This window comes from Armigeres subalbatus, chromosome 2 (genome assembly GCF_024139115.2).
Source record: "Armigeres subalbatus isolate Guangzhou_Male chromosome 2, GZ_Asu_2, whole genome shotgun sequence".
Lineage (NCBI taxonomy): Eukaryota > Metazoa > Arthropoda > Insecta > Diptera > Culicidae > Armigeres > Armigeres subalbatus.
The window spans coordinates 116,334,475-116,355,503 of record NC_085140.1 but is presented as its reverse complement, the minus strand read 5'-3'; the positions used below and the strand labels follow the sequence as shown (position 1 = coordinate 116,355,503).

Sequence of the window (21,029 nt, the reverse complement as noted above, 5' to 3'; positions counted from 1 at the left end):
TTTTTTCATTGAGGGGAAGTGGGGTAAAACGGCCCTTCAAAAATTATTGTTCAAAAATCGCCAAAACCAAAAAATGCAATAACTTTGGCAATGAGTGATCGATTTTGTTTAAATTTTGCACGCTTTTTCTACTCGATTAGTACTTTGTACCAAGTGGTTAATAGGGTTATAAAGTTGTTTACTTTAGGAGAAAATTGACTTTTTCGATAAAAAATGGTCGTTTTTCCAAAGGGAATATTTTTCACCAACAGATCTAGGATAAAAAACTAAACCAGTAAGGCAATTAAGGAACTAAAGAGCTTTCATCTCATATATAATTCAGAAGCGCTAACTCAAGAATTTCTTAGAAAATCGCAATTTTCTGCAACACTGTTTATTCTTAAGAAAGTTCGACCCTACTTATGTTGATGTTTTCCGATCTGGTGAAAACTGTCCAAACTTTTTGTCTCAGTTGAAATTCAAAATCAGAATTTTCTATTAGGGGAGTGTAGGGTAAAATAGTCCTTTAAAATAAATGTCAAAAAATACATCATTTTTTTATGTGAGTTTTAGCAGAAAATACATAAGTTTAAAAAAACTGTTTCTTCTTCCTTTCAATTAATCTATATTTTTCGTCTCAATAGATACGTATATCCTTCGCTGGTCTATATTCGATAGCAAACTATTTGCAGAACAATTTTCACCAGAAGTAAAATAGGACCAAAATAAGTGCCTTAAACATTAGCACGTCTTTTGCAAACTGAAACAAAAATGAACGAATTCGGCGAACGTGCTTGTTGATATTTTTTTTGAATAAGCTACAATTAATGTGGGTACCGGTAGTGATGTTGCTTTTACATCTATGCGAACAAAAAACAATTATTCTTAACGATAAATGAGCAATTTCGGTAAAAATAAAATGTCAAAAATTCATAAATTTTTATATGTGAGCTCAAGCAGAATATATATCAAACTTATGGAAACTTATTTCAGTGCGCCGACAAGAATAATCAATCAAATTATGAACTTCTGCATATTGCACTTTTTGTTTACAAGCCAGTTTGTTAGAATCGCAACTCCATTTTATCGATGTATCAGCATCTGGCTGAAACTCACAAGGTTTATTTCTATATGTAGATGAAACTATTTGGCAAAATATTGGGATGGGGAGAGAGGGGTAAAATAGATCTCCAAATATAAATAATGTTACGAAACAAGATAATCGTAACCACACTTCTTAGATTTGATTATTCCGACCCAACTGGCAACTAATCTAGTGATTTTGCTAGTTAGCTTCGAAATCCTTCCAAGCTTAGTGTTTTTATGGTTTTCTATATGTCAACAATTAAATCCTTCACAATTTCTCAATCTCAAAAAATAACGTGAACTAGTCAACTAGTCATGTCATCTCTATAATATTCCGGCGGAGGTATTGTAAACTTTGTGCCGTCTTAAACTCCCGTTCAAAATTATTGTTCCACCAAAATATATTCCCACCAGTTCCTCCATGGTGACGTCTTTATTGCAAGAACGATGCATGGTTCAAGAACGACGTAAAGCAAAATCCAATGCTTTAGCTAGTTTCCATCCATTCGGAAGAACATTTGTTTTGGTACTTTGTTTGTTACATTGGTACTTCAACACGGTAGTCTATTCCATGGTGAAAAAAGCAATAGATAGATTTCTCAAAAAGTATTGCAAGCTGTTACTACCCAAGTACTACTTCTTAGCAAACCACACCTTATGGTTGGTTGGAAATATGTTCATATAAGGTTAGCAAAGATTTCAAGAGAAAAAGGCTGATATTTAAGGCATCCTGTTTTACAATCAACTACACAGTTTTGTTGAGGTACTCAAGCACTTTCAGGTGGTGTAAATTAAGCTGAGAATAAAACAGTTTTGCTTGGTAATCTTTTAATTAATTGATTAAGCGATCTACAATTTACATACTTTATCTATGAGTGTAGAAACGTGTATCCTAAAATTTGAAGTATTTTCATGAGGGGTGTGTTTTCAAATCGTCCGACAATTGATACTCTACAGGGGTTAGACAAAAAGGTTGAGATAGGTAAAAATAAGTCGAAATTCAAATCAGCATAACTTTGCGTATAATAATTCGATTTTGATAAAACCAGGACCATCAGAAGCGGACACTCTTCTAGTATACTGTCCTCCTGCAAAACCTGAGATTGGTCCTTGGCCACCGGAAATGTTCCGGGTTTTCCGAGGGTATGTTCAAGATGCATTTTTTCCACTGCTTGTAATTTTATTTGACGTTATCTTTCATCATGTTTTATACTTTCTCCGAAAACTAGAACTAATATGCCGGCCAATGGTGGCTGTAGATCGAGAATCCATCTAAACTACACAGAGATACGGCAATTTCCGTAAAAACGGTACCGGGAACATGATTAAATGATAACAGATCGGAATAATGCAAATATGAGTATCTGACTTCGTGGCTTTGCGAGACAATGATTACAGAAACATTTCCAGAATGAGAGTGTCCACTGCCACCCTTATAGCAGGTTCCATGGGCCTTCCAGGAGGGGCCGGTTTTGGCACCATCTGGAACCATGCATATATGGGTGTCAAAATTCATGTTTTCCCAAGACGATGAATATAGGATCTTTATTAGAGATATATTTTGAGGACTGTAAGACTCTTTGGCCAATTTGTAACAGGTTCCGGAAGTTCTGCGAAAGTGACATTTGTTCAGGGTGTATGGCCAATCCCGTATCGTTTTCACGAAAATGGCCATATCTCTGCGTATACCTAACGGATTTTCAATCTGCAGCCAGCATTGGTCAGTATATTAGTTCTAGTTTCTGGGGAAAGTATAAAACATGATGGCAGTAAACGTCATATAAAATGACAAGCAGCAGAAAAAATGCATTTTTAACATACCCTCGGAAAACCCGGAACACCACCGGTGGCCAAGGGCCAATCAGAGGTTTTGCATAAGGCCAGTATACTAGAAGAGTTTCCGCGTCCGATGGTCCCAGTTTGATAAAAATCGAATCATTCGACGCAAAGTTATGCTGATTTGAACTTCGACAATTTTTTGCCAATCTCAACCTTTTTGTCTAACCCCTGTATCCTATTCAATAGTATACACATTACCTTGTTTCGCTCTCCTTGTAAAAAATCAGCTCGTTGTAGAAAAAAAAGTTTTCTTCCGTATTGTGCAAAATTAATGAAACTTTGTTAAACTTTGGAGTGTTTTTTACACAGTTGTGTAAACATAGAATCGAGGGTATTCCATTACCTATGAGATAAAATTGACCAACTCATGAAAATATATACACCCGATTAGAACTGGTATAGTCAAACATTTTGTTTAGATTGTATCTCTGTAATATTAGCTAGCAGTTTGAAAGTTAGTAATTCAAAATATATGAATGGTACACGGTTTGACGTTTTTGCACAATAAACTTGCAGAATTTGGTTTAAATTGATAATGATGGAGGATGAAAGAGAGTTATGAATACCACACAATCGTTACAAGCTACAAAAACAAGCCTATGGTAACCTGATGCAAGTAGGTACAAAAGAAAAATATAATCTGAGAAGCAGCTCCACCAACAAGCTATGTTTAAACGTTACGAAATTGTTCATTTGCCGTTAAGAATAATTGTTTTTTTTTTCGCATGGCTGTAAAAGCAACATCAGTACCGGTACCCACCCATTCAAAGAAAATATCAACAAGCACTTTCGTCGAATCCGTTCATTTTTGTTTCAGTTTGCGAAAGACGTGCTAATGTTTAAGGCACTTATTTTGGTCCTATTTTACTTCTGTTCAAAATTGTTCTGCAAATAGTTTGCTATCTAATATAGATCAGCGAAGGATATACGTATCTATTGAGACGAAAAATATAGATGAATTGAAAGGAAGAAGAAACAGTTTTTTAAAACTTATGTATTTTCTGTTAGAACTCACATAAACAAATAATGTATTTTTTACATTTATTTTTAAAGGACTATTTTACCCTACCCTAATGAAAAATTCTGATTTTTAATTTCAACTTAGACAAAAAAGTTTGGACAGTTTTCCCCAGATCGGAAAACATCAACTTAAGTAGGGTCAAAATTTGTGCGAACTTTCTTAAGAATTAACAGTGTTGCAGAAAATTGCGATTTTCTTAGAAATTCTTGAGTTGGCGCTTCTACATTATATATGGGATGAAAGCTCTTTAGTTCCTTAATTGCCTTACGGGTTTAGTTTTTTATCCTAGATCTGTTGGTGAAAAATATTCCCTTTGGAAAAACGACCATTTTTTATCGAAAAAGTCAATTTTCTCCTAAAGTAAACAACTTTATAACCCTATTAACCACTTGGTATAAAGTACTAATTGAGTAGAAAAAACGTGCAAAATTTAAACAAAATCGGTCACTCATTGCCAAAGTTATTGCATTTTTTTGGTTTTGGCGATTTTTGAACAATAATTTTTGAAGGGTCGTTTTACCCCACTTCCCCTCAATGAAAAAATCTGAAAATTTGCAAAATGTCTTCTCTTACATATATGAACAAACCCTGAAAATTTCATCCAAATCGGAGAATATCGATACAAGAGGGGGTCGCGCTTCTCGCGAACTGGCTCTTAACATTGATTGCTATTTGATAAACATAAATGGACAGGTTCCAACCTGTTCAATCGTGCTTTCCATCCGTTTACATGACCTACTAAATGTAGAAGAAAAATGATTTTGATAATTGGATGGCGTTTAGGGTCGCTACACAAGGGCACCCCATTCAAAATAGAAGCTATGAACAACTGTCATTTTTATTATTCCACGCATGCTACGACGCAGCAAAGTTGGAAAAATAGAAATGATAGTTGTGTTTTGCATGGGGTGCCCTTGAAAACGCAAGTATTTAATTTTGGATTCCGGAAGGCTTATCCCCAAATAAAGTTGCGCAATGAGTGAAGCACTAGCAAAACACCGCAAGGCACTTGACTCAACCTTTGACAGTTAATATTGTGATTCTCGAAATATTATAGCATTTTGCTCATTCACCTCTGCTTCGCTTAGTTGTGCGCCGCTAAGGTACTTTATCATATTGTGATACCTGCACCATTCAAGTGTAGAATATTACATGACAAATTAAACACGATTGTACTACTAACGCCCACTTGAACAATATGCCAAACGCAACGCACGCGAAAGAAAGGCACAAACTATTAAAACTCGAAAAATTCCACTACATAATATCTTTTCGTAAAGGGACGACAATATGCTGCATACCTTAGAAACGAATGTGAAAAAGCTCACAGAAAGCTTGCATCTGTTTGACATTGGTTTATTTACTTTTTGTATGGCGCACAACTCGGCGCATGGGACCCGTCGCGTAACCGGTGAGCCAGTCTGCTAATTTTAGAAGAGAATCGCAATATATGGGCCTGACGTTTAGGGCTGATGGTTGATTCGTTCTGAAATGTTGCACAGCCTAAAATTTGCCTCAAAATGTCTTAAACACAAAAATATTATTTTTACTGATTTAGACTTTTACCATAATTTTTTATAACATCGGTTCAAGTATTCTAGACCGATGCACTATCGTTTGCAACCATAAACGAGGTAGGGCTTTAGGACCCAATTGTTTTTAGGCTATTCCCTTTTTACGCTCGACTAAGAGCAAGATTACCGGTGGTGAGTATAAGCCGTTTGGCAGCGCAGTATCATTACTTGACACTTTACCGGTCGCTACTAAACGCGCTGCTAAAACAGCTGACAGGTGACCAGACTTGGGGTCTGTCTCATTTGGAGAATTAATCTTAAAAGTGACAGTTCGAAAATTAAAAAAACACCCCGTTATAAGAATGGCTGGTGCTACCCAGCAATTCCAATAAGACATCGATGGAAAATGATTCGATATCTGTCAAAAGTAATCTTGCTCTGCGAGCAGGGTTATTCGATAATTATTGAAATGTCACTTTTAAGTTTAATTTCAGTTTAATTATCCAATTGAGACAGACCCTTGGTAGCGCGGTAAGAGCGCTGCTATTTAATGATCTGTTAAACTGCAAACGTCACCGGTGCGGAATACAGCAACCAAATTGATAGCACTCTTAGCTGTAACGATTTCGAAGGGTATTTTTACTTCATGCAATAGTTAAATAATATAGCTAGCTGATACCATGTAGAAAATCTCAATTATATTGATAATATTTACATTAAAAAAAGTTGTGATATTACGTTGCCAGAAAACTCATGAGGAAAAACTCCTTCAAGCTGGCAGCTCTTTGGGAACAACGCACCACGCGTCGGTGAATCAGCATTCTAGTATGCACACTTAAAATAAATCGCAGATTTCTGTGAAATTTCACCGAAATCTCAACAGCAGAACTGTTCGGTAAAAATTTTACAGATTTTTTAGTAGTTTTGACAGTTGAATAAAGGAAAATAGCGCAGAAAATCGGTGAAATAATTACCGAACAAATCTGCTGTTGAGATTTCGGTTAATTGAAGCAAAATTCACCGAAATCTGTGAAATGATTTAAGTGTGTGGGTAGTGAGCGTGTGGATACGCGTAGTACGTGGTAGGTCAGTCCGCCTACGGCGTTTTGCCTCGCCGGAATATTAGACATGTCATCAAAATGGGACCTCTTCCCCTTAACTAAAATGGCAGCGCAGTGTGGGTGACCAAAATACTCGCGCCCGGTAGAGACAGAGGCCCCAAAACGCATGGCATTGCCGTAACGAAACTAGACCTAACATTATGTAGGTTGGGTAAAAAAAATCTCAAAATAAAAGATAGGAAGGTGGGGAAAACCAAAATTTTCCACATTGTGATGAAACATCTTTTATTTTGGCTAGGCAAAATGTCCTAAGCGGACCTACAATGTACTACGCGTCTCCACGCACTACCAATACCAGAATACTCATTCGCCGACGCGTGGTGCGTTGTTCTCAAAGAGCTGCATGTTTGAAAGCGTTTTGCCTCATGAGTTTTCCGGCAATGAAATAGAACCACTTTTTTGAAATGTGAATATCATCATTGAGATTTTCTACCATTTTTGAACGGCATCAGCTACATTGCTTAACTGTTACATGAGGTAAAAACACCCATGAACATCGTTACAGTTAAGACATTGAAGCACAATATGCTCTAAGAAAGGTGTGGAGGAAGTCGACATTTACTTGTATTAGTAAACTGTCAACAAAAACAAACTTTGAGGGGAAATTGAGCGACGTCACACAAGCTCATGTTGTTAGTATGATGGTTGAGGCAGTGATATATTTTGAGCTTCTCATTAGAATGTCACAAGGTTATCGTGATATCAAACTAGAACCGTTAACCTGAATAACCTTAGAACAGAAAACTTAATCAGATACCTAGCCGAGTATCATTTAAAACAGGAAAAAAAATATTTTTGTACTTTTGCCAGTCGTTGAAGTTTTTTGCTCAAATTGGTACGATAAACGTGCCACCATAGCTGCAAATGGATTGATTTGTTGCAATCATGTGAACTAATGAATATCTTCAACATTGTTGTCAGTTTGTACATATCCATGAAATATCTTCTTTTCTCGTAAAACCTCTCCATCCTAAAAAAACAGAAATTTAGCGCAAATTTAATTAAAGATATTTTTGCAATTCCTGATCATAATATCTGGTTTACAGTTCGTCTTTGAGTGATAAAACGGCCTACTTTTTCATACCAACGAAATGGCTGCTTTAATGAACATTATGCAACTCAAATGGGTTGCATAATATTCATTATAATTATCATTTGGGTGCTATAATGAAAAAGCAACACCAGAACAGTCGTTACGTGACTACATTTTGCTAAATTAGCTTGGGTAAGTGCTCAAATAGTGTATTCTATGCGCCTCGTAATAAATTAAATAGTTTGGCGGTCATGACATCCAAAATTTCTAAAGGCAAGTATATCTATCGCTTCACGACTCATTGAACTTTGCAATGTGGCACGGTAACATGGAATCTGATTCTTCTCCGTAGCAACATAATTTATTGGCAAGAATGATCATGTGGAGAAAATTAGCCAACATTTTTGGACAAACACAAACAATTTTGGAACAGATTTATCAAATTAAAGTCCATTTTTCGTCATTGCAAAAAATAGCGTGTGCAACTCGTTGCAAAACTCGATTTTTTTAGCACTCGTAGTATTTATCCAAGTCGGCAAGCCTCGTTGGATAAACGTACAACTCGTGCTGAAAAAATCATCTTTTTGCAACTTGTTGCACAAACTACTATTATCTCCGACATTCTCCGCTGCTGCATTTTTTTCATGTTTGTTTATGCATAACAATGTGCAGGTTACCCTTAGGAACGGCAAGGGGAGGGATACAATCACATGGTTATCTGGGGGAAAATTAAATAACATCTTTTGTGACGTAGGGCGTCGTCAAGATATGCTAGACGTTGCTATATGAACAAAAGTAAACGACGCACTACTACACATAGACTTTGTGTAATACACATATTGATTTCCACACCTTCAGTAGATCATATTGATTAAAGCAGTCTTTGCTTAGCTAGGGGATATTGCCCCTCCTTCCCCTAATGATGCTCTAAGGCGGAGGATTTATTTAGTACCAAGCTCGAATGATCCGAATGCGGCAGTATACAGAGAAACAAACGTCCTTCTTCATCAAGTACATTTTTCCCATGTTCCTAGGCGCACAGCTGACGATGAACTACGCACAAATTAAATCAAGGCAGCTTTTACATCTGTGGAAATTTCTACAGTAGGGTAGAAGCACTATATTTCGCCACCCTTAACACACGTTTATCTCGAAAATTTTCGCAAAATGCAAAACATTCTAATTGTTCTGATGGTTTCGGGATCATAAGATAAAACTCATCCTTTTCTAGAAATGCTTATTTAATTGATAAATTATTGCTATTTCATATGAACATGTCGTATAAGTTGCGTGTATTTTGATTAAAATTTTGTCATATGTTTTAATTTTCACCACCCCCGTGATCTATTTTTTGCCACCTTTGTTGTGCCTTTGAATGTAGGTTTCAAACGGATATTGAATCCTTTAACGCACGGAGCTTAGGCGATGCACGCTATGCAGGGAATCAATACTCGAGCAACGCCTAACAATATACCCTTTGTCGTCAACAGAGTTTGTTACTGACAAACGCACCTAGCGACAAACCTTTATCAGAACCTGAACACAATATGACAAGAATCATTTGCCTTGCATGCTCTGATATTTCCGAGAATACGATGCCAATATTGTAATCATTGTTGGATTCTCGAATATTTCCATAAAAGCAGAAACTATGATAGCATAAAACCGAAATTTGCTCTAGAAATAATGCAAAATAACGGGATGAAAAGTTAACAACAAGATTGTCTTCTTTTTTGTTGCTGACAAAAATGTTCGGATCTTTGTCATTATTATCTCCGACAAAAACAAAGCTTTGTCGTTGGTTCTGTTTTGTCGCTTGTTCGCAAGCGCATTTCAGAAAAATTGATTCCCTGACGCTATGTTTAAAGGCAACTATTATGCAAAGTGAATGCACCTCGGATGTTAAGCCGTTAGGTCATAGTTTTTGACCTCTAGTTTAAGGATCTGTGTTGATTGAAATATTCCATCGGTGAAAATTTGACTTTTTTACCATTTAAGGGGATATTTTTAACCTAAAAATCTATTCTGATTTTTTTAATTTTTTTGAAGCAAGTTATATAAAATCCAGGCACCACATTTTTTTCCTTACGCTTCAAGGAAAATTTTCATATAAAAATAATTTTCATATGAAGAAAGTAGCAGAAGTTATACTAAAAATACTGTTGACACCGAACATATCTTTCATTTTTCGATAGCGAATTCTTGTGTAACTGCATAACTCACACGAGTCTATTGAAAAAAAAAACAGCAACCCTGCACCACTTGTTACCATAGAAACAGAATTTAACGCTGGACAGGTCAAGGAAGAAGCTCGATTATATTTCAATTGTGTTCATATTCATAATCATCTTCTGGAAGGAGGAGACTATGATATAATTTTAGACAAAACCCCTCCTCCAGCGCTAAATTTGCTGGTGGGATTGCTCTACCAAATTTTCGGGCCTGTAGCAAACAAAAAACATCTAGACAAATCTAAAGTCTGGACATCAGAGGTCAACGCAACACATCACGCTCAACTTGATTTCACTGGGCGTTACTGCCGAAGTCTTCTAGTTAAACGGGTGTTTTGAAAGGAAAATAATGCAATGGTTATTACAAGGTATTGGAGAGCCTACCACAGGTAATTGATTGCTGTTTTAGTGTAACATTGTTGGACTTCTATTCAGACGCCATACGAGCTTTTTGTGACAGATCAACAGCAGCCGGGCTACCAATCATCGAACAATTCTCGTTTAACTTTTCAAAAGGACCTAAGTAACATTTTTTTCATGAATTAATTTGAATACTGCATTTAATAGCTTTCATGTTGTTCTGTTGATTGCGCTATTCAAATTAATTCATGAAAAAATGTTACTTAGGTCCTTTTGAAAAGTTAAGCGAGAATTTCTTATTTTGAAATTCCATGTTCTTGAATTGAGCGCATTACAGGGAGGCCTTACAAAGTATACGGAACAAACCACGGAAGCCATCCACAGAAATTTCTATACATACTATTTAGCAAAACTACAAAATGCAGATAACCGCGAACAGTATGCAAGTAAACTGTTATCCACGGCGGTAGCATATAACAGTGGTCACATAATGCAGACGTAGATTGAGGTTCAATCAAGTTTGAAATACAGAACATAAATACTACTTTGAACTAGTTCGTAGTTTTAATTGTTTGTTGATTTGAAATGTTAAAAAGTGATATTATGTTCTTAAATTTAAAAATACTTCTTATTGGCATTACATCAACCACTCTGACATATGCCGCCTCGGAGCTTAGTGTTCATTTAGTACTTCAATAGTTAATAACTGCGAGGTATCTAGTCCAAGTTACCATTTTCGCATTCGTATGTGCTACGATGATACTTTATGACCAGGGAAGGCAAGAATAGTTCCTAGACAAGACCGGGAATCGAACCCTGCCACTTTTAGCATGGTCTTGCAGTGTAGCAGTGCATCTTACCGCACGGCTAAGGAAGGCTCCAGATCTATTCATAATAAACCGTAAGAACATTTGAGGCTGGCAGTAATTTTAATATAACTTCTAGTATTTTCATCATATGAAAAATGTTTTTATATGAAAATGATTCCTAAAGCATCAGGAAAAAAAAGAAGTGGTTGGATTTTATATAACTTGTTTCAAAAAATTTAAAAAAATTAGAAAAGGTTTTTAGGTTAAAAATATTACTATAAATAGTAAAAAAAAGTCAAAATTTCACCAATGAAATATTTTAATCGACACAGATCCTTAAACTAGAGGTCAAAAACTATGACCTAACGGCTTAACATCCGAGGTGCATTCACTTTGCATAATAGTTGCCTTTAAACATAGCGTGCGATGCCATCATCTGTTATAATAATTTCCCTTTACCATACTTAGTCGCCATACTTAGTTAAGAAAACATATTTTTGCCTTTCTCGTATACTAAGTATACGGAATGGCTATAGAACTGCTCCAAAACCGAACTTTTTATAGAAGGCTCGGAGACCCATAGTGTTATATACCAATCGATTCAGCTCGACGAATTGAGGTGATGTCTGTATGTGTGTATGTATGTGTGTGTGTGTGTGTGTGTGTATGTGTACAAAAATGTGAGACACGTTTTTGGGCATTTATCATTATCCGATTTGCTCGCAACAAGTTGCATTCGACGCGGAATGCAGTCCCATTGGTTCCTATTTAAAATTAGATCGATTGAACTTTGCGTTTCGGAGTTATGGCCAAAAAATGGTTTTTACGTGCAAAAACAAAGCAAAATGCTCCAATCTGGACTCGAACTCGCGATCTCTTGATCGGAAAGCGGCTACTACACCACAGCACCATCAATACACATAGCATGTGACAAGATATTACATACAAATATAAATCATCGAATTGGGCATATATTCATTACCTCTATAAGCATCAGAGTTTATCCTGCTAGGGTACCGATTCCTATACTGGAAGTATTAATGGATTGAGAAAAGAAAATATTAGCTTTTACCGTTGGTTATTAAAATATACAGTTTCAATACATTACTTTAGAGCAAGATTGCCGGTGGTGAGTATAAGCCGTTTGGCAGCGCAGTATCATTACTTGACACTTTTCCGGTCGCTACTAGACGCGCTGCTAAAACAGTAGCGCAGCGGACAGGTGATCAAATTTGGTAACGCGATAACAGCGCTGCTATTTGATGTACTATTAAACGTCACCTGTACGGAATGCAGCCACCAAAATGATAACCGAAAAGGGAACGTCCACAAATTACGTAACGCTTAGAGGGGGGAGGGGGGGTTGAGTGAAGTGTGACGATCCATACAAAATTTTCAGAAGCTTCATACAAAAAGTGTGACATAGGGGGGAGGGGGGGTTGAAAAAGTCCAATTTTTGCGTTACGTAATTAATGGATCTTCCCAAATAGTGACCAGTGCGAAAAAGAGTGACTAAACTAAAATGACAGCGTTGCAAGGATGATCAAAACACTCGCGCCCAGTAATGATGCTCTAATAGATAAACTATTGAAATCGCTTGGATACGCTGTTACTTTAATTGAGATAAAAAAAGATTCACTATTGATTCGAGGATGTTAATGCAAAATTATATTGGTATAATTGCATAATTACATCCAAACTAGTAGACACATACGTGTATAATAATGGGAAGTATCAATAAGAATCGCTCAGGTTACGGGTGCCCTATGCAAATTACTAAATAGTAATTTGGGGTGACCTTTTTACGATAGGATATCCGTTCAATAATTAAAAATCCTCTTCTCTGCTAAACGTTAGACATAACTTTTCTCATGTCTTATTGCTATCAAGCGCTAAGAAAAGCACAAATACCCTATATAACAGCCTGGAAATACTCCTCAGTCGTCATATAGCAATTTCAAAAAGCATCGTGCTTTGTTTAACACGTTCAACGCTTTCCCGTTTGAATGCGCCTAAAAGAAGGAATGGCAATGTGCCGTCGCGCAGTGGTGGTCCCCCATACAAATGCTCGACTAAACCTACGATTGCGCTTAAAATTTAGCAACAGTAATTTTGTAACGCTGAATTCATTTTGAAATCTAAATAGTTATCCGACATATGCTATGCTATCCAAAGACTTCCGGAAGCCGAAGACTTAGGATCACAGCAGCGTCTTAATTCTAACCTTGAAACAGTAAATTTCCCGCTTTGGTGCAGCAAGGCGCAATTCGCCAAACTAACCACTGTTAAGTGACAAAATATATATTTCAATGCATCATATCAGTTCTTTCCGAATCTTTCCCGATACAAAATTTAGTCAAATTTAATTTTCCCATACATATATGTTACACCATCAACTTGAACCAAGTCACCAAAAATTAAATTTATCTACTACAATTAACAAATTGAGGAATTATCATTGACTAAATGTGCAAAATTAAAATAATATCAGCTTCACGAAAGAACGATTTGTTTTGGGTTTGGCTGGGTTTCCGCCACTGTGGATCGGTCGGCTTAACCATCGTAGCATCAGCGGCAAGCCGTGCTTCTGTTCTATTTTTACGCATATGCATGCATCATTCTTTGTGGCGTTCAATCAGCATATGGGAGCGCAGCTGGTGTGCGGGAAGACGCGGGACGCATGCGCATTCGCTTCAGTCTCTTGCCGTCGGATGAATCTTGCCGAAGGAAGCATCACCAACACACATCGCATTGCGGGCGGCAATGTTCTATTTTTAGCTCAGATGGTTTGAATGTTGATCCGAGCAAATGAGATTTGGGGAAACTGGTTCATGAGTATGTATTACGGAAAAAAGAAAATTTTGGATAGCTCCGCGGAAATAACGCGCAGAGGGAAATCCCCGGTCTCAATTCCTTGGATATAGCGTCTGCTGCACCATAAACTCGCAAGCTTCTAATTTTATTGAATAATTATGTCTTTTCTATTCAGTAAAGCATATTTTCTTTTGTACATTGAAGCAATAGAATATAATTTCCTACTTATGTTTACTGTCTACTGAAACTCGGTGGGCAAGTTTGATTACTACCAAGATAAATCAAAAACTGTTGAGTACATATCGATTCTCAACTTATGTATTTATGTTTCATTTCCTAACCCCATAATCTAAAGTTCAGACCTGAATTCTTTCAAATATTCCAAATAATTAGATGGATTCAATTATAGAAATGTCATGAATATAAATATAAACAATACACAGCATTACGTTCCATTGATTATTAGCATGGAAAATATTAAAAACATTTTTTTTAAAGGCGCTTGAATTTTCTAGTATTCAAAATTTTTCTTGCAATGCGTATTATACCACACACCTAGAAAACATGAGTTTTGAAAAAAAAAATGGCTTACACGAGTATCGAACATAAATCCTCTGATTGAGAGCCTATCACGTTACCACTGAGCTATCTTTGTTTCTTGGAATATAAGTGTTCGAAGAACAAGAGACTAGGCGATTTGCAATAAATAACTATTTCACTACATCAAGACATAGGCTGCTTGTGCATACGTGCGGTAACGCACCGGGGGCTGTGCTTTGGTTCGGTGGCATATATTCTGAACTGAACCGATAAAAAGTTTAGTTATATCGGAATATAAGTCATGTTCGGGATTTAAGTAAAAACAATTTTGATTGAGTTTACGTCAGGTGCTTTTGTGTCATTTCATTCAAATAAGTCACATGTAATATTCTTATTGTTTTGGTGCGCAGGGAAGCAACTTCATAATCAATTTCAACATTTTATTTTGAATCCTCTGTAAATGCATTCTTCCTGGCGTTGCAGCAAATAACCCATATTGGCACAGTATATGTAAAACATGACTGGCCTAACAATTAGTTTGTAAATCAAAAAAAATATTTTAAGATTTTGATTTTCTATGAATATTCACTTACTATTTTTGTACCTTTTTGCTTGCATACCTTCTGTGTGGTTTTTGATAGTTAATTCATTCATGCTATACATAAAGTCCTAAATCTTGGACTTCGCTAGACCAAATAATTGGAACCCCGTTCATAGTGACAGCATGTCTGTTAGAAGAATTCAAATAAAAAGCACTCGGATTATGCAGGAGAAAATGAGTTTTGGTAGGCTTCGGAGAAAATTTTCTATTTTTGGAAGTCAGTAGAAAAAGTATTCAAACTTTTCTATAATCCAAGTATGTTTTAGATAATTTAATAGTCTTAGTTCGATCATTCACAAACTACAATTACTCATTCCAGAGGTTAAATCTCAAAACGTGTTACAGCAGAGTTCTAGTGCGATTATTTTTCTACAGCTCTGCCTAATAGTTTGTTGTTTTAATTCAACTAATAACAGAGTTAAAGCACTAGTTACTAATACTAAATGATAACAAAATTTCGACCAGTCTGTATAATAAGTTACTGCAACTAGCGCTATAACTCTGTTATTAGTGCAATAGAAACAACAATTAGGCAGAGTTGTAAAAACCTTCGCTCTAGAAGTCCTCCACATATCACTTTTGAAATTTAACCTCTGGAATAAGTTATTGAAAAACTACTAAATTATCGAAACTATATTACTAAATGATCGAAAACAGCCTTGCTATAATCCATAACAAATTACACGAAGGTAAGCAACGATTTTCGATTTTCCGATATATGAATGTGACCAGCAAGCGTCCTGCGAAACGCGGGACGCCTATCTGGATTGCGTCACTGGCTTGAAAATGGATTCTCCAAAAGTGCATTTCGCATAGATTTTTGCCCAAAAAAAATTGGAAAAATATTTGTAAGGCTGTATGAGTTTTAATAAATTTGTAAAACGAAGTTGAAAAATGCAGCGTCACGCGAAACGCGGGACGTATGGTCACATTAAGATATATTATCATCACGATATAAAGTATTGCACAATATGAGCTCAAGAATGCTGATTTTGGTAACACTAGCTCTGTCACGCGTTATCTATCAGATTTTGTGCTTGAATCGTTTACCTGTAAAGAGTGATCTGATAAATAATTTTGGATCAGTTTAGAAATTAAAATATTCAATTTTAACCATACATTCATACCAATTACTGCAAAATGCTTTCTATATAAAGAAAAGCAACCCCAGTAGAACTCTCTTCAGATTTTTTTAAGTCGGATCAAATTTATAAATCTTGTTGAAAAGTGTTTAAATAATAATGACAAAAATGGAACTGCTCATCAGCAAAAATTTACCTTTCTCGTCAAAAATGTTCATTCCCTCAATAGATTCTTGGCTTATTTAAGGTCAACATTCCCAATTAACCTATATTTTTTTACGCCACTAAATATTTTTTAAATTCAAAACAAAAATCGAAAAAGTGCTGATTTTTAACATTGACCCGATTTTGAACGAACATCGAGTGAATTTTTGCAGACCGGTTCACACATGTACACGTTTTCGGTTTTTGTTTTCGATTTAATAAAAGATATTTTAGTTACTAGATAAAGATTGTCGCTTCGGTTCCCTTTGTTCTGCTGTCCGGAATATGTTGGGTATCAAGCTGTCAAATCGTATGGATTTTCCTTCTTTGACATTTAGCTCCCCTATCATCGCCGGCAAAAGATGTTCCGGACAGCGACGACAGCGACAAACTTTATCTTGTAACTAAAACATCTTTTGATTTAATCAGGGGGAGAAGGCGGAGCACTGAATCCCTACCCCAATATGTGCGACATCTGGATTTAGTTCTAAACTATAAACAACAGTGTTAATTCTCTACCACCTTTTTGTTATGGCGAGGCAATTTTTATGCACACTTTTGTTTTCGATATTTTATCATGCAGCAATATAACGATGTGGGATGCTTGAGATACCTGCTTGATTATAGGGACTCGAAAAAGAATTTATTTACAGTAACTAATCGAATATAAAAATGTTCACATTAACGATTGCGCTTTAACACCGGTTCTAAGCTTTGATGCAGAGTACACGAGCTTTGTTCGCCAGTGACAGACGTATGAGGCCCTTGGATTTAATAGTTTAATAGGAAAGCACTCGAAAGTTTGACAAATGGAAACATTTGTTTTTTCTCTCCACCGTTTTTTTGCTTTTCTCGTATTCAAAGCAAACGATACGAACTTTTTCAGAAGAAGTATGTGTATGTGCATGTGTGCAAAAAAATCTAACTCATTTTTCGGAATCTTATCCTGAACCGATTATTTAAACGGCGAATCCTGTCCCATTGTTTCACATTAAAAATTCAGCCCGAACTCACTATGGGCTCAAAAGTTATGTCCAAAATACAAATTTTTATACTATGCCTGAAACTCGATTTGTGCAATTGCACAACCTCATCACATTTCCGGGCACTTAACCTCATCCGATTTGCTTGCAACAAATTGCATACGGCAGCAATTGTAACAAATGTGAATTTTCAATTCAATCTATCTTTATTTACGAGATCTTCGACCCTAGGCCGGTTCATCTGGTATAAATAAATGTGAAAAATAAGTCTTATTCACCAATTGTTATTTTAGACTTTTCATATATGTTTATCAACTATTTTGAACGAGCGAGAAAGGCATCATCACCGCTAGGTGGATTAATCAGGGTTTTTTTAAATATAAACAAAAGACGATGGTGTTTACATGTCAAACGAAAAATTTCCCGTCCTGCTTCTTAGAACGAATGAGAAAACCGCATTAAAATTCGTGATAGTGCCCAATATTGCTCAATCCATAATCCATTTCCTTCCATATCCCTAGTTACGGTAAAGATGGGCGTGGCCGGGAGTAGTGATCCTCATGCTTTTGTTATTTTTGTGTTAGACTGAAATCAAGAATCCCTCCCCTTCTTGATTTCTGATAGCATTCTACATAGGGATTTCAAAAGAAAAACATGAGTATCACTAGTGTCCAATCTACGAAGTATACCGTAACAACGCTAACGCTAACGCTAACGCTAACGCTAATATTGCTCAATCCATAATATGAAACCATGTACCAGTTGTAGCACTATTCTTAATTTTGGTTCCTATTATGGCAAATTCCATTGTTTTCTTGAAAATGCCAAATTTTGCGTTACGTAATTAATGGATTTTCCCCAATCAAATCATCTATCATATTGGCAAAGTTTATACTAAGCTAGCTTTGAAAAGTAATCCATTAAAAATTAAAAAATTGCACAAAGAGGATACGGAGGTTATACTAATAAAGTATAAACTACACTAATACGAATCTAGGGTCAACCAGGAGAAATGCGGTTAACATAGATTTATTTCAGAATGTACAAAACGAAAAAGCCATAACTTAAGGTTTAGAGCAACTCGATAAACATTTTGTTTGAAGGAACAAGCTGCACGCTTAGCCTGTCCTACACAAAATTGTGTCCATACGACTTATTTTCATCTGAAAATAAAAAAGAGTAATTGAAACTACTTTCTTAAAGTGATGGTTGCGCCAAATTTAAGGGTCTATTTGCATTGAATAGCACCTTAAAAGATACGTGTCTTTTTGATTCTAGCCTGCTATTAAAAAATAGCTAATAGCCCCGTTTTTCATTCTATTGCGATGGAAATTACAATAATTTCTGTAGATCATTCTTAAATTTTACAAAATCATTATTTCATTGAAATACAATTCCTTACCCAATTTTTGAAAAGTTCCATTTTTAACGAAAATAAGTCGTGTTCAAATAATTTTGAGTAGGTCAGGCCTAGCGTGTGGTCGAGCCTGCCATCATTGTATTTTTTTTAACTCTGGCGCATTCAAGACTGACATGGGACCAATCCAGATTAACTCGCTTGGCCACATTCTACATATTACATAACATCTCACAACGGTTACCGTTATAACCCAAATCGGTCTGCGCACAAGAAAAAACTGTATAATTTATTCATTGGGATAGGTCAAGCCAACATGCTGTTTCCCCACCATTCCCTTCGGAAACGAACGCATCTCATTAGCATATTTTAATCGTGTCCAATTCCAGGTCCCAACTGGTTCCCGCTCATTGGCAGCGGCCACGAAGTGATTAATCTCGTCAAGCGTTTCAAGTTCTACCACCTGATGTGGGCCGACTTGGCCCGCCGATACGGGTCAATCGTGGGCCTCCGGCTCGGGCGCGATAGAGTCGTCATTGTCTCGGGGCTGGACGCTATTCGGGAGGTCTACTCAAAAGATCAATTTGATGGTCGCCCGGATGGGTTCTTCTTTCGGATGCGTTCGTTCGATAAGCGCCTCGGAGTGGTGTTCACCGATGGCGACAATTGGGAGATCCAGAGGCGCTTTTCTGTGAAGACGCTGAAATCGCTTGGCATGGGACGGAATGGAATGGTAACGAGCTTAGAGAAAGAAGCCGAAGAGATGATACATCATTTGAGGAAGCTTTCGAGGACGCAGAAAATGATTAGTATGCATAATGCGTTTGATATTGCGGTGCTGAATTCCATTTGGACTTTGATTGCTGGACAGAGGTGGGGAGTTCAATGCTCGCTGATGTTGGGAGCTATGCTGGATAATATTTCGATTCCTTTTTAGGTTTCATCTGGACGATAAAAAACTAGAATGGATAAGCGAAACAATTCATAAAAGTTTTCGGGTTATTGACATGTCTGGTGGAGTGTTGAATCAGTTTCCTCCTATCAGATATTTGCTTCCTGAAAGGTCTGGATTTGCTCCACTACTTAATTTGTTAAGCCCTTTGTGGACTTTTTTGCAGGTAATACATACTATGTGCACCCTATTGCCAATTCGATTAATTAATATATTGTCACTTTCACATTCAGGATACAATAAAATCCATCAAATCCAAACTTGACCAACCGGATAATCCCGACTGCTTCGTTGCATCCTACCTACGAGAGTTGGGCAACTCTGGGCGACATTCCTCCTTCACAAATGAACAACTCCTATGTCTGTGTTTGGATCTGTTTCAAGCTGGGTCGGAGACGACTAGCAACACCCTGGGTTTTGGAATAGCGTACATGCTGCACCATCCTGGAGTAGTGCAGAAGGTGCATCAAGAGCTGGACAGTGTTGTGGGCCGCTATCGGTTGCCGTTGCTCGCCGATCGGCCCTATCTACCCTACACCGAAGCAGTCCTCTGCGAGATTCAACGAATTTCCAACGTGGCTCCTCTCGCCATTGCCCACCGAACCTTGGCTCCCGTTCAGTTGGGTTCTCATGTGATTCCGAAAAACACCATAACAATATGCTCTATCTACTCGGTGCACATGGACAAGATGTACTGGGGCGACCCAGAGGTCTTTCGGCCGGAGCGATTCCTTTGCGAGTCGGGACAGAATTTGGTGACCCATGAATACTTTCTTCCGTTCGGATCGGGTAAGTTCGGTATTATTTCGATAGTAATTTCGATTAGAAATGTTGTTTTCTATCTTTTCAGGGAAACGAAGATGTCTGGGGGAGTCATTGGCAAAGTCAAGCATGTTTCTATTTTTCACGGCCTTTATGCATGCTTTCGTCGTTGAACCAGCAGAAGAAGGAAAATTACCGGAATTGGGAGGAATCGATGGCATTACTTTATCTCCAAATTCATTTTATATTAAACTCAAGGAACGTCTAATTTAAGATAGCAATAAGACTGATTTTTTTTGACTGAATTATTCGTGACAATTAATTGCCATTTTTTGAAATGTACTTGAACAGAGACTTATGCATTATGAAAATTTATAAACAACTTATTTTATCATAGACTTTGTCATATGCTTGTCATCGAAAGCCCTTGTATTTTAACTTTTACGACCCCTGTTGGGCATTGTTGTAAAGAAGAGAGTGGAGCCTCCCCAGTCCCACCATTCTAGATAATTTGAATAGGAATTTCTAAATATGTAGTTTTTTTTAAGTACTCAATCACTCATGGGTCTTGAGGTCCCTGCGATTGCTCGCATTAAACTTCACCTGGGCCCAGGTCAGAATACTATCGACTTAATTTATTTTTTGTTGGGGCTTGCAGTTATATATTGTTAAGATATTGCAGAATAGTCGATGCACCATTGCGTGTATTGCATGAGGTTAATCAAGAATATCTTGTAACGA

At 36.8% G+C, this 21,029-nt stretch overlaps 1 protein-coding gene across 1 annotated transcript in view; it reads left to right on the top strand.

Moving 5' to 3' along the window:
* LOC134214994 (methyl farnesoate epoxidase-like) overlaps positions 1 to 20,653 on the top strand; it is a 33,535-nt gene extending 12,882 nt beyond the window's left edge. Inside the window, exons 2-5 of the mRNA XM_062694260.1 lie at positions 18,964 to 19,447; positions 19,512 to 19,692; positions 19,760 to 20,315; positions 20,377 to 20,653. Coding sequence (XP_062550244.1) covers positions 18,964 to 19,447; positions 19,512 to 19,692; positions 19,760 to 20,315; positions 20,377 to 20,561 — 1,406 coding nt within the window. The 3' untranslated portion in view covers positions 20,562 to 20,653. The remainder of the gene's footprint in view (positions 1 to 18,963; positions 19,448 to 19,511; positions 19,693 to 19,759; positions 20,316 to 20,376) is intronic.
* The last annotated feature ends 376 nt before the right edge of the window (positions 20,654 to 21,029 follow it).